Genomic DNA, 13,735 nt, shown 5'->3' with positions numbered 1-13,735 from the left:
ATCTTTTTACAGATTTGGCTGCCTAACAAAAACATTTGATATTGTTTAGGTCATGCAATGCTATCACACTGTACCTTGCAGCAACCTAGAGGTGTGGTCAAAAAACGTTTGTGTTACATCAAGTCACTTTATTCTTATATACAGTATGCACAAGTTTTGAACTGGATGCCAAAAATTGTTTACAGAATGGAAATGTGTTGTTCTGATGCTTGACATCTATAAATTGAATTTTCCTATTTATGCAAACTTGTTACAAAACTATGAACTATTTGAAACTGTTTAATATTTTTCACAAGATTATCAACTGTCACAAAAATGTCTTCCTCTGTCCCATACTGTTGTACCAGGAGTACTGTTGCCAAGATCTGAGCTATTTTCAGCCCAATCAGAAAGCTCTTGAGTCCTTACTTTATTTTCTTTTTTCATCAGCTTTTGTTTTTGTTTTCTTTTTTCAACTGTTTTTTTGTTTTTGTTTAATTTGTTCTGTAATTTTGCTGATACACTGCGGAACTAAAGATGTGATAGTGGACAACTGCCGGATTTACTGAAGTCAATTGATTTGTTAAAAACACAGTGTCACGGGCATCCAGGTAGCGTAGCGATCTATTCCATTGCCTATCAACACGGGGATTTCCAGTTCTAATCCCCGTGTTACCTCTGGCTTGGTCAGGCATCCCTACAGACATGACTGGCCATGTCTGCGGGTGGGAAGCCGGATGTGTGTATGTGTCCTGGTTGCTGCACTAGCACCTCCTCTGGTTGGTTGGGGCGCCTGTTCAGGGGGGAGAGGGAACTGGGGGGAATAGCGTGATCCTCCCATGCACTACATCCCCCTGGCGAAACTCCTCACTGTCAGGTGAAAAGAAGCAGCTGGCGACTCTACATGTATTGGAGGAGGCATGTGGTAGTCTGCAGCCCTCCCCGGATCGGCAGAGGGGGCAGAGCAGCGACCGGGACAGCTAGAAGAGGGGGGTAATTGGCCAAGTACAATTGAGGAGAAAAAGGGGGAAAATGTACAAAAAAAACCAAAAACAATATCATGTCTATTACTGAAGTCATCCCCAACAACAAACTAAAACTGGAGGGATGATATCTGCAGTGGTTTATTACAGTTAGCTTAACAAGACTTTTCTATCTCCCATTGTGTCCACTTGTCACTGGAGGGTCAATGCTGTAATACGGCACGTTTTGCCATAAATAATTTGAGCAACTCAGAATTTAAGCACATCAAATACAGTTGGATGGAAGGGATACTTCAAAAAAGACAAACCGTAATATGTCTGATTAGTCTCAGTTATCTTTGATAATCACTTTTCAGCATTTACATAAGCTGTAAACCTCCTCTCTGCTGTCAGTCAGTTGACTAAGTCGTTGTGTCCTTTTAGACTTTTCTAATTGACTCTTACAATATTTTTCCTTGGGAATTTAAAATCATATTTTTGCAATCACGTCTGTGTATATAATATATATATATATATATATATATACGTAAAATGGTGTTGGTCTATGAAATGGTAGTTGTCAATCATTGTGATCCTTTGCCGGAGAACATAATGTGCATGAAAAATGATCGGCCCTGTCGGTCTACATGGCAGATAACTGGTAGCCAACTCAAAAAGCACTTGCGTGGGTGTCCAGGTGGCATGGCGGTCTATTCCGTTGCCTACCAACACGGGGATCGCCGGTTCGAATCCTCCAGCTTGGTTGGGTGTCCCTACAAACACAATTGGTCGTGTCTGAGAGTGGGAAGCCAGACGTGGTTTTGTGTCCTGGTTGCTGCACTAGCGCCTCCTCTGGTCGGACGGGGTGCCTGTTCAGGGGGGAGGGGGATCTGGTGGGAAATAGTGTGATCCTCCCACGCACTACGTCCCCCTGGTGAAACTTCTCCTTGTCAGGTGAAAAGAAGCAGCTGGCGACTCCACATGTATCAGAGGAGGCATGTGGTAGTCTGCAGCCCTCCCCGGATCGGCAGAGGGGGTAGAGCAATGACTGGGACGGCTCGGAAGAGTGGGGTAATTGGTCAAGTACAATTCGGGAAAAAAAGGGCCCCCCCCCCAAAAAAAAAAAAGATCGGCCCTGTCGGTCTATATGGCCTAACTGTTAGCCAACTCAAAAAGCTCTGGGACACACTATCCTACCATGTCAATTACACAACCTGGTGTGTTCAACCCACAGTTTGTATGGCTTACTGTCGTTTTTATTATCCACAGTAATATGAAATTATTCTTTTTGGTCTTCCACTTATAGCAAACATATTAACACCGTTCTATAGCTTTTGCAGTTTTTAAAAATGAGGCTGACACATACTTCATACATATCTAAAAAAAAACATCACCATGTAATGACCATATAACACAACACCACATTATCTTGCTGATACGACACTACTATATGAACATGCATGTGGCGTTTATGGAGTCGTAATCAGTGTGTGTTGAGTGTAAGTTTAAGCATGACAAAAAATAAATAAAAATTAGGAGTCCAGGAAACTGAATATTTGAGGTGTATGAGTAAAACTATCTAATGGCTTAGAAGTGGCAGCTGCAATGGTCAATAGATTGAGTGATTATTTATAACTGCAAACTGTTTTAAGAATGTTGTACATGGGCAGTTTTGAACTGTTAAAGAATTGCATCACCTTCCAGTATTGAATGTGCTCTGCCTCTTTCTCATCCTTGGGAAAAAAAGCTCAGAAAAAGGACTTCTTTTGGGGACGGGTGGCTCTGAATAAAGGAAAGGGAACAGTCGGTTGGGATCAGACCGTCTCCTATGAGTGATGATGTTCTTCCTTTTTTTCCTGTTTTGAATGTGGGGCGCGTCTGAATAACTACTAGGACATGTCAGTGTAATCTGGACTGTAGCCTATGACAGAGTTCGACCAGCAGAGGCGCTACACTGGCAGACTTGATACAGGTAATGCAAACGTCATTTTTGCACAGAACTGTTGAGAATTCTTCCAGGAATGATGTCTTTCATTGAAGTGAAGCCATATAATTCAGTTTTTCGCTTAAGTGTGCAATTACTCTATAAGTCTTTGGGTGGAAATAACTATTCTATTCCTCTCATTGACTTTTGGACTCATGCTGTAGGTTATGCATGATTTACAAAAAGGAAAGTATGATGGAAAGATTGAAAAACCATTGACTCTTGAAGACATGATGCGTATATTGTAGGGATGCTGGGTAAGATCATTTTGAAAACAACCTTCATTCTGTACATCTAAGAATCTGGGTAACTCAAAAAAAATATCCACTTTCACGTCGGTGAGTTCATCGTCTACCTTTCCTACTAGAGTTGCCAAGTTTGATAAGAAATGTGTCCTAAACACCTAAAAATTCTGTCATTTAAATTGTATTTCATTCACCATTCACCCCCACTAGTTTCTTTTTCACCTTTCTCTGACTCTTTCTCTCTCTCTCTTGCTCGCTCTCTATTTTTCTATGTATGTGTATAATATGTGCAATATGACATTGCCTACATTCAAAACAAAAGAAATGACAATGCGTTTTTAATCACTAAAACTCTGTGATCCCTTAACTCATGTAATAATGTCTGAAAGGAATTTAAGCAATTATTTAAGGCTGCTTTTTTAAAGAACATTGATTATGGTGTAACCATGACAAATGATCAATACAATTTTGTCTTCTCCTAATACTTGGTCTTCATTGGGTCAAAGTACAAAGTACTTATATTAATGGCATTAACTAAAGCTCAATCAGAGCACCTTTTACTCATCTGTCCATGTTTACCATTCACTTGTAGCACCATGACCTTTTTTGCTTGTCTTATCTAGTTGTTTGATTTTGTTTTGTTTTCAAATAGGGTTCATGTACATAGTACACGAAGAATATTGCTTTCACATGAGATATAGTTTGAATAATGAAATTTGTGTCTTCAGTTGTATTAAGAGTGCCTTTACATTGTAGTGGGATATGGTGTCCTGGAAGTGGCCATGCTGAAAAGAATCACAGCTGGAGGCTTTCAGGCAAATCATTTGAATATGCAATGCCAATAGTGTCTAAGACAATGACATGCTTTACTCTCTGTGTGCATCTGTGCATGGTGGAGAGAGTTAAATGATAGTCTGTGGAGAGGGAGACTTAAGGAAACCTGTGAGGTCCGAAGGCCCTCACCTGGGCAGGTGAACACATTTAGCTAAAGTGGTGCAGGTAAAAGTTAAACTAAAGCCGTTTCGGTGTATGGATGTGTAAGTTGTCCTGTATGTTATACACATGGAAAAAGAAGCTGTGGTGATGTTTTTCCTCATGCACCAACAGTCGGTGGCTTTCAGTTAAGGCACTATGTACCGTAGAAGTGTATTTAATGACACGTCTTTCTTTTTGTAATATGTTACCTACCACCACAGATAGTTTTGCATCCATTTATACCTTGTACTCTGTAATCTTGGGGAACACGGCATACTCTGCAAAGTTAGGATGCATTACAGCATCCCTCAAGGTAAAGACACGCTGTATACGTTTTGTCATTGGTTGTATACATTGACTAATAGTATTCTGTAGCCTGTGTAGGACCTATACAATTGGCAAAATCCTATTTGTTGTACTTTTGTGTGCACTCAGTACTTGGCCTTAAATGAATGCTGAATAGAGTTGTTGGTGCTTCAATTAATGCAAGGATTTTTTTTTAAAGGTGACCATATGAAAGAAATATGCACAATATAACTCTCTACATGTTATATTTTTGTAGATCTTATTGCATATTTATTTTTATTTATTGTTGAATAAAAGTGGAATTATTAAATGTGATTAGAATTGAGTCTTTATATTTATCTTTTTTGGATGGGCACAAACCCTCAAACAGCACACCGACTTGCAAATGTTTCATTTAATATTATCAACTCAGAAAATACAAAATAGACAGCAGAACCACTGGGATTTGATACTTTGAGTTGCAAACCCCAGTGCAGTTTAAAATGCTTTCACATATAGGCACAATAAAGACATGTATTTTGTAAAGGAAATATTAGTATTTGTCATGGTGTAAATTTGTGATACAGCTGGATGACTCAGTAAAGCATTGGCAGTCCCACATTTCTTGCATTGTAGATTAACAGACCAGTTTCTTCTAAGCCCTCTTGAAAATCCTCTTTGCATCCACACCTTCATAGTTGTAGCTCTGTTAAAGAAAGTTTGCATCAATTACCACACTTTGTGATTGTGTCCTTGCTTCAGTTTTTTTTTTGAACAAGGTATTGATACTTCATTGCACAAGAGTATGGGTATGAGCTCAGAATGCACACACAATATGAAAGACATGATGTATTTACACATAAAGTATAGGCTAGTGTAGGTCATAAGGTTTTAACCATGTAACTGCCCGAACTAGAATAACATCATCAGGGTATGCTCCAAAATATAAAGTCAAGTCAATTTTATTTGTATAGCCCAATATCAAAAATTAAATAAAAGTCTCTGTCTTACTTCACGTCCTCATCAACCAAGGATTTATCATACCAAGTTAGCAAAATGAGAGGTTTTGGCCTCTAATCCATGAAAATATCTGATCTAGAATATGAAGACCCACCTGTACAAGTTCATCCCCTTGGATGACTCTTGTGGTTAGCAGTTGCTTTCCATTGTCCTTTCTGTTAAATGTTCCCCTCATCATGTCTCCTTCCATAGTCCAGCAACCCTGTTGGGTGAAAAATGAAAATATTTGTATCACATGAATGATGTCATACTGCCCAGGAGAAATGCTGTGCTGGCAGAAATGTGTTTTATTGTCTACTTTTGTGATTGCACCAGCGCCCCAATTGAACTTGGCACACGAGTATCCACATTGATGTGCTGGCTCTGGGGTAATGATTCATTCTGAAGCTCAAGCATGAACTTGTCAGTACGACAAGAATGTGATGTCTGCAGTGATTCCAGGATCAACCTGTCTCAGAGCATTTTGAAGTCACAAAAATCATAAAAAAGTGATTCCAGATTTAATGATTTTGATCTGACCATGCATAATAATGAGCGTGTTATGAGACAAACTGAGACATCACTAGATGACACATGGACTCACGGATAGCTCTGTTCCATCAGCGAGGCTGTATTCAAAGTTACCGCCCAGAGTGAAGTCTAATTCCAGTGTCCTGAAATTACTGGTCTCGTTAACTTTAAACTTGTCTCCGGTTTGTTCAATGGTAACCTTAAGGTTGTCGTGAGCGGCCAGCTTCCTTTTCACCATGTTGATGCCTATTAACAGACACACAACATGTATGTTTACCTGCTCAGACTGAAAAAATGGAGGTCACTGATGGTTTAATCACATTGGCCATACATATATACTGAATTTCCTGCAGTTGTGCATATTTTGAAGGTGATTATATACAAAGGCCAAATCACAAGAATTCACCGTCAAGGCAGCAGTGATTGAATATTAGTTTTTAGAGACTTTCTTTAAAGACCTGAGTTAAAAAAAATAAAACTAAAGTCCTAAATGATGAGAGCATGCAATTTCTTTTGCAAAAAAATATGTCAAACACAAAATTTGCATGGGTGTGAAGTTATAGAGCATCAATAAAAACTGATTTTGATATAGTCCCAGTTTGAGTAAGACATACAGATTCAGGTCTTTACATGGTTCAGTTGTTCAATGACATGTTCTTACAACTCCATTAAATACCATCCAGGTATCTCATTATAAACTCCTCTCAGCAACATACTGTACCAGCCGTTTTGCTAGTTGCACTATCACTCACCCATTTTTTCCATGAATTTCTCATAGTTGTCATTGCGGTCAACTTTCCAGGTGCCGTTGAAGGTCATGGTTGCCGTGAGGTTGGACTTCTCTTCACACGTGAATGCCGCACTTCAATCTGTGCCACTCCTTTTAAAACCACGACTGTTGTAAGAGTATCCTTTATCTCGCTCCATATCTGTGTGGTGATGTGGCTGTTTAAAGCTCACTGTATATTTTTTTCCCCACAAGGTGATATCCAGTGCAGCTCTTTTGTGTCTACTGCCAGGACTCCTCTTGGCATAGTTACGCCTTATGTCACACTCGTGCCATGTAATGTCTGTTAAATCAAAGCCAAATATATGTCCTGTTATACCTGCTTATCTGTTGACATAAGGTGTTGGTCTGTGCTTACAACAGCTGTGCAGCAGTACTCCAGTTTGCAGTAACTGAACATACGAGGCAGGAAAACATTACTTATTTGAATTATAAAAGGCTTTTAACACTGCATATTTCTTTGTTCCTACACCTTATGCACCTGTAATATTCTAATATTCTGTAATAGAAATCATTGCACTATACTCATAAAATAATAGTTGAGTGTCTTTGATAATACATTTCAAAGGATACCTTTGACCTCTATCTACCTATCCACCTACTCTTCATGACTTCATAAACAAGGCCTTTGAAGTTTTATGTTAATGATACACTAGCTGCGTGTGGTACACTGAGCTTATCGGGATGCACTGTCAAATATAGTCTCTTCAAAGGTAGACTAATAGTGGACATTACCAACACAGATATATATTTTAGTCATTTATGTATTCTTTCATCAGGGTTGGAAAATAGACTTTGTAAGTGCACCACTTTGGCCCTCAGCTAATAGAAAAAGACAGATTTGGATGCACCTTCCTCGCTTCAGTATCAGCATGGCCTTTGGGTGAGCGGAGGGTGACAGAGAAGAAGAGCTGAGCTACAAAGCAAACAGCATGAGGCTGCCAGAGCCTCCTCCCTGAACAAACGCTTTGACAACAGCAGCTGAAACGTGTTGAAAGTGACATGGAAGAATTTGTCTGTTCTCAGTATCGCCAAATCTGCCTGGGTTTCATCAATGAGTGAAGAGAATACAAAAACAAACAAAAACAAACAAACAAACGTGAGACTACACTGGCTTGATGCATGCTCAATAATCCAGGTAAGAAAATCAAAGAAGGTTGAATCAGTTCACCTGGATACAACTTTTTTTGACAGATACGTTTCATCACTCAACTAAGTGACACCTTCAGTCTAAACTGACTGCAGGTATCCCCACCCCTTATAAACAATGCAGTTGCCTAACGACCGAAACCAACGATCAGGTTCATATGCAAATATGGCCGTGACCATTAACTACACTGCACTTAGTGTATTGTAGCGAATTCGGGGGGCACTCGGGAACCGCTCCGCGAGCGACAACGTTAACCAGTCGACTAAAGGGTCCGACCTGTTAGCCAAAGGGCTACCGAGCCCATTCATCCGTGATCGTTACATTGCCCCCTTTCTTCGGGATTTGCGTCCCCGTGAATCGCCACAGCCAGGACGCGAACCTGGGGCTCCCGCACCGCGGAGTGAAGGACCGTGGTTAACGGGTCGGGCCTTTTGTCAACTGATTAACGTTGTCGCCCGCGGTGCGGGAAATCCGAGTTCGCGTCCCGGCTGTGACGGTTCGGCCGAGCTGCCCCCCGAATTCGCTACAGTGTGTTAAGTGCCAGGACGATTGCCGTGACTTGTATATTGGGGAAACTAAACAGACGCTTGTCAAGAGAGTGACGCAACACAGGAGAGTTAACAGGTCAGGTCAGGACTCCATAGTCTACACTCATCTACAAGCCAGTGGCCACGCTTTCAAGGACGAGAATTTGCACATCCTTGATAGGGAGGAATGCTGGTTTGAATGGGGAGTCAAAGAGGCCATCTATGGGAAGAGGGAACGACCATCCCTGAACTGACGGGGGGGGGGGGGGGTACATCTGTTGCCATTTTACAATGCTGTGATTGCAACTATTCCCAAATCCTCTGTGAATAGTACACATGGCTGTACAGAGGTAACTGTAGTTAATGGTCACACCAATATGCAACTGTATTGTTTATAAGGGTGGGATACCTGTAGTCAGTTTAGACTGAAGAGGTCACTTACATGAATGATGAAATGTATCTGTCAATAAACGCTGTATCCAGATGAACTGATTAAAATTTTTTTGATGAGACTACACCAGGGGTAGCTAACCATGTGCTATAGAGAGCCATGTGTATGCAGGTTTTCATTCCAACCCGACTCCACACTGTGATGTTCAGTATTAGGGGAATACACCTTTAAGGACACAGGGAATTATGGGATAGTAAACAGAGCATCCACGGGAGCGGGAAGGTAGACGAGGTCAGTCGGATTATGTGCACGTTATGCATGGAGCGAAATAAACATACCGAAGTTCCACGGCTAAGTCAGAAAGGGTGTTATCATCTGTGAGAGTGAAAAGTAGGTCATTACACACACCAGGTGATTTCTGTTACGGGTCTAGATAGATCGATGCCATCGGCTATCCACTAGTTTACCTTAGAGACACATGACCCGCGCTCAGGAACATGTTACATCACTTTGAATATACTTGGCTGCACTGAGCAACTCGTGTGTGTGTCATTCTTTATAAGATAGCCTACTGAAACATGGTGCCAGAAGTCGGAGAACTTATTTCTTATTTTACTAGCTCGCATGTTTAAGTTTGTAGGCCTGAGTAGGTCACATGTCGGAGGATTCCGATTCAGAGCAAAGTACTTCTGCTGAAGACGTTGTCACAGAGGAGCTAACGCTAGCATTACCGGCGCCGATAGCATCACATACAATGGCAGCTAACGTGAATATTCCACCACCGTCCCCGATGAGCTTCACAGGCGATTGGAGTGTCAATTGGGACATTTTTCGGGCCGAATATGAAGACTACGTCCTCGTCACGGGCATACTTGGCAAGGACAAGAAAATACAAGCGGCTACTCTAAGAAGTGTGATGGGAAGTGAATGCAGGCATATTTACCGCCACAATCTGAACCTCTCAGAAGATGATCAAGGGGATCCTGACGCCATACTGAGAGAGTTGGGGAAATACTTCAAGCCAGCAAAAAACACAATATACGAGAGGTACATTTTCGGGAGTTGCAAGCAGGAGGAAGGAGAATCGTTTGATACCTTTGTGACGAGACTGAGAGAGAGGGCAGCAACCTGTGAGTATGGACAGTTGAAAGATGAAATGATCCGTGATAAGATAGTCCTGGGAGTTGCAAGCGAGGCCGTTAGGCGCAGGCTGTTGAGAGAGAAGGATTTGAACATGGTCACAGCTATTGACGTGTCGCGCAGCAGAGCAAACTGACATCCGTATGAGAGCAATGGAGTTTGCAACAACACCGCAGCCGGAGGCAGTGCATGCCGTTGCTAGGCAACCCAGACAAAACCAATGGAAACAGAGCAATCCACCCAGAACAGCAGGAGATGCAGGCAATTGCAAATATTGTGGCAGCTCGCATTCAAGGGGCAGAGAGCATTGCCCGGCCTTCGGGAAACAATGTAGGTCATGTGGGACACTTAATCACTTTTCTAAAGTGTGCTTAAAGAGCAAAAAGGGGCATGCTGAGGGCAAGGTAAACTGTGTGGAATACACAGAAGAACCCCCAGAGCATAGTAATGATGCAGATGATCTGTACATGTTTGAGTCAATCGGCGCAGTGCACACCAAAGGAAAGAAGTGGTTTGTGACTCTGAAACTCCACGACAAGCCACAACAATGTCAGCTGGACTCTGGAGCCACCTGCAATGTAATGGGCTTTCAAGACAAGAAAAGGCTGGCCCCAAACACACCTCTCCGCCCGAGTGACACCAGACTGAAGCTGTATTCGGGGGAAACACTGAGCTCTATGGGCACCTTTGAGACTGACTGTACTGTAAGAGGCCAAACACACAAGCTCTCATTCGAAATAGTGAGGACCAGCCAACATCCTCTTCTGTCAGGCTCCACCTGTGAACGCTTAGGGCTCATGCATTTCACAATTCCAGAGGATGTGCTCAAAATGGAACACACACAACCAGGAGCCCTAACTAAAGAACAGCTTATCAACAGATACAGTGACGTGTTCAACTCCCCTGTGGAATCCGTGCCTGGGGAGGTCCATTTTGACCTTGATCCTAGTGTTGCTGCAGTACAGAGTGCCCCTCGCAATGTCCCAATCGCAATGAAAGCAGCAGTCAAAGCCCAGCTGGACAAGTACGAGGCTGACGGCCACCTTGCGCCTGTCACAGATCCTACAGATTGGATCAGCAACATGGTGATTGTTAAAAAACCGGAGAAGCTGAGAATATGCATTGACCCTAAACCATTGAACAAAGCCCTAAAGCGCTCTCACTACATCATGCCTACCTTGGAGGACATTTTGTATAAATTGCCCAAGGCCAGAGTCTTCACGTTAGTGGACGCCCGGGATGCATTCCTGCAATGCAAACTGGACTATGAGAGTAGCCTCATGACCACGTTCTGGACCCCCTGGGGGAGGAAGCGGTGGCTCAAGCTACCATTTGGAGTATCGGTGGCGCCCGAGGTATATCAGCGCAAGCAGCACGAGCTCCTCGCCGGTCTGAAGGGCGTTGAGCCCATTGCAGACGATATCCTGGTCGTCGGCTGCGGGGACACAGACAAGGAGGCTGGGGACGACCACGACGTCAAGCTTGCGGCGTTGATGGAACGCTGCCGCGAGGTCAAGCTTCGCCTCGGCCTGAAGAAGTTGCAGTTCAAGGTGGCTGAGGTGCAGTTTCATGGCCACATTCTCTCATCTGCTGGACTGAAGCCCGATCCAGAGAAGGTGAGAGCCATTATTGACATGCCGAACCCAACAGATGCCAAGGGCGTGCAGCGGCTCATTGGCTTCGCTAACTATTTAGCCAAGTTCATGCCTCATCTATCTACTGTCTGCGAGCCGTTGCGACGCCTGTTGGACAAGGACACACCCTGGCACTGGCTGCCTAAGCACGAGGCGGCGGTTCATGAGCTTAAGGCGCTGGCGACAGCCATGCCCGTCCTGCGCTACTATGATGTAACTAAGCCAATCGCAATCCAGAGCGACGCCAGCCAGAGCGGTCTCGGTTGTTGTCTCATGCAGGAAGGTCAGCCCATCGCATTTGCCTCGAGGGCTCTTACCCCCACCGAAAAAAACTATGCACAAATTGAGAAGGAGTGTCTCAGTATCGTCTTCGCCTGCCAGAGGTTTCACCATTACCTATATGGCCGCGACCCAATCACAGCAGAGACGGACCATAAGCCTCTGATCTCTATTTTCAGCAAGCCACTTCTCAATGCGCCCAAGAGACTCCAGAGCATGCTCATGACTCTGCAGAACTACGACCTGAGGGTAATCTACAAACCAGGCCCAGAGATGTTCATAAGCGACACGCTCAGCAGAGCTACGGCTGGATGCTCCGGCAGAGGGACTGCATATCAGCGACACGCTATCTGCTCTCTGCAACAAGAGCAGGAAGACATACAGCACGTGAACCAGGCAGAGTACCTGAATGTGACTAACCAGCGGCTGGAACAGATCAGACGACACACCGACAGAGATGAATGCTTACAGGCACTGAAGAACACTGTTCTCGTGGGCTGGCCAGATGTAAAGGAGGAAGCGCCCCTCATCGCTAGGGAGTACTGGCCCTTCAGGGATGAAATCAGTGTGCAGAACGGAGTTCTGTTCCGGGGGCAAAAAGTCATCATCCCAAAGTCACTCCACCCAGAAATGTTGACGCGTATACATTCAAGTCACATAGGGGGTGATGCATGCTACCGACACGCTCAAGAGACATTGTACTGGCCCAACATGCAGTCAGAGATAAAGGACTTTGTAAGCAGCTGCTCGACCTGCAATGTGTACGCCCACAATCAGCAAAAGGAGACCATGCTCTCTCACGAAGTACCAACCAGGCCATGGCAGGTCTTGAGCATGGACCTATTCAGCTTCAGACAGAAAGACTATCTCCTAATAGTCGACCACTATTCCGATTTTTGGGAGATTGAGCTTCTACCCGACATGTCTGCAGAGACAGTCATCAAGCGATGTAAGGCACAGTTCGCCCGACATGGTCAGCCAGAGAAGGTTATTACAGACAACGGCCCTCAGTTCACAGCTCAGTTCACACGGTTCGCTTCTGAGTGGGAATTTGAGCACGTGACCTCCTCTCCCAGACACCCGAAAGCGAATGGCAAGGCCGAGTCGGCCGTGAAGATTGTAAAAAATCTTCTGCGTAAGGCCGCGCATGATGGTGAAGACCCCTGGAAAGCCGTGCTTCACTGGAGGAATACACCTACGGAAAACATGGGCAGCAGCCCAGCACAACGCCTCATGTCCCGCCGGTTGAAGACGTCCATCCCGGCGGCAAGCAAGCTCCTGGAACCAGCTGTTGTCGTGGGCGTCACTGAAAAGCTGCACCACAGGAAGCAACTCGCCAAATTCTTCTATGACAGATCTGCCCGTGAATTGCCGGCACTTGAAATTGGGGAAGTCGTACGGATGAAGCCCCTGCCAGATGATAACACTGGCCGCTGGAGAGTCGGAACTTGTCTCCGCAGGGTTGCGCCGAGGTCTTATCTTATGGACATTGATGGCTCCCTGTACCGTCGTAACAGGATCGATCTCAGAGTGGCTGAGCCAGCTGCACGAGCCGCGCACGATCCTGTTGAACCCGCTGCGGCACACACACCGGACGGGGATCCAGCTACAGAAACTGTCATTGAGACCCCTCAGGCTGTGTTCGAGCCGAGCCCCATCAGGTCCATGCCCAAGGCGCCATCTACTCCTGTTGGCGCTCCGCGTTCGGATGGACACACTTACACAAGGGTTGGACGGCTGTCTAAACCTCCACTGAAACTCACTATGTAATCTGAATAATGTTGATGGTTGCTATGTGGGAGAGAGGGGGAAAAGAGGAGAAATGTTATCATACGCTACTGTGGTTATTACACTGGTATGGGATATG

At 44.3% G+C, this 13,735-nt stretch overlaps 1 protein-coding gene across 1 annotated transcript; it reads right to left on the bottom strand.

Moving 5' to 3' along the window:
- Positions 1-4,251: 4,251 nt before the first annotated feature.
- Positions 4,252-6,849, bottom strand: fabp2 (fatty acid binding protein 2, intestinal). Its single transcript, XM_056280607.1, has 4 exons — positions 6,713-6,849; positions 6,034-6,206; positions 5,545-5,652; positions 4,252-5,136 (listed from the first exon to the last, which is right to left on the bottom strand). The coding sequence occupies exons 1-4, from the start codon at positions 6,777-6,779 to the stop codon at positions 5,086-5,088; spliced, it is 399 nt and encodes a 132-aa protein (XP_056136582.1). The 5' UTR covers positions 6,780-6,849; the 3' UTR covers positions 4,252-5,085.
- Between the last annotated feature and the right edge of the window lie 6,886 nt (positions 6,850-13,735).

This window comes from Lampris incognitus, chromosome 5 (assembly GCF_029633865.1).
Source record: "Lampris incognitus isolate fLamInc1 chromosome 5, fLamInc1.hap2, whole genome shotgun sequence".
Lineage (NCBI taxonomy): Eukaryota > Metazoa > Chordata > Actinopteri > Lampriformes > Lampridae > Lampris > Lampris incognitus.
The sequence above is the reverse complement of the archived record's forward strand: the minus strand, read 5'-3'. Positions and strand labels throughout refer to the sequence as shown.

What these genes read in the sequence shown, in the direction of transcription:
- fabp2 (XM_056280607.1), bottom strand. Translation starts at nt 6,779, where the DNA reads ATGACCTTCAACGGCACCTGGAAAGTTGACCGCAATGACAACTATGAG. An exon ending in CTGATGGAACAGAGCTATCC is followed by an intron (nt 5,653 to 6,033) that starts GTGAGTCCATGT and finishes TTCACCCAACAG; the next exon opens with GGTTGCTGGACTATGGAAGG. An exon ending in AAGGGGATGAACTTGTACAG is followed by an intron (nt 5,137 to 5,544) that starts GTGGGTCTTCAT and finishes TTTCTTTAACAG; the next exon opens with AGCTACAACTATGAAGGTGT.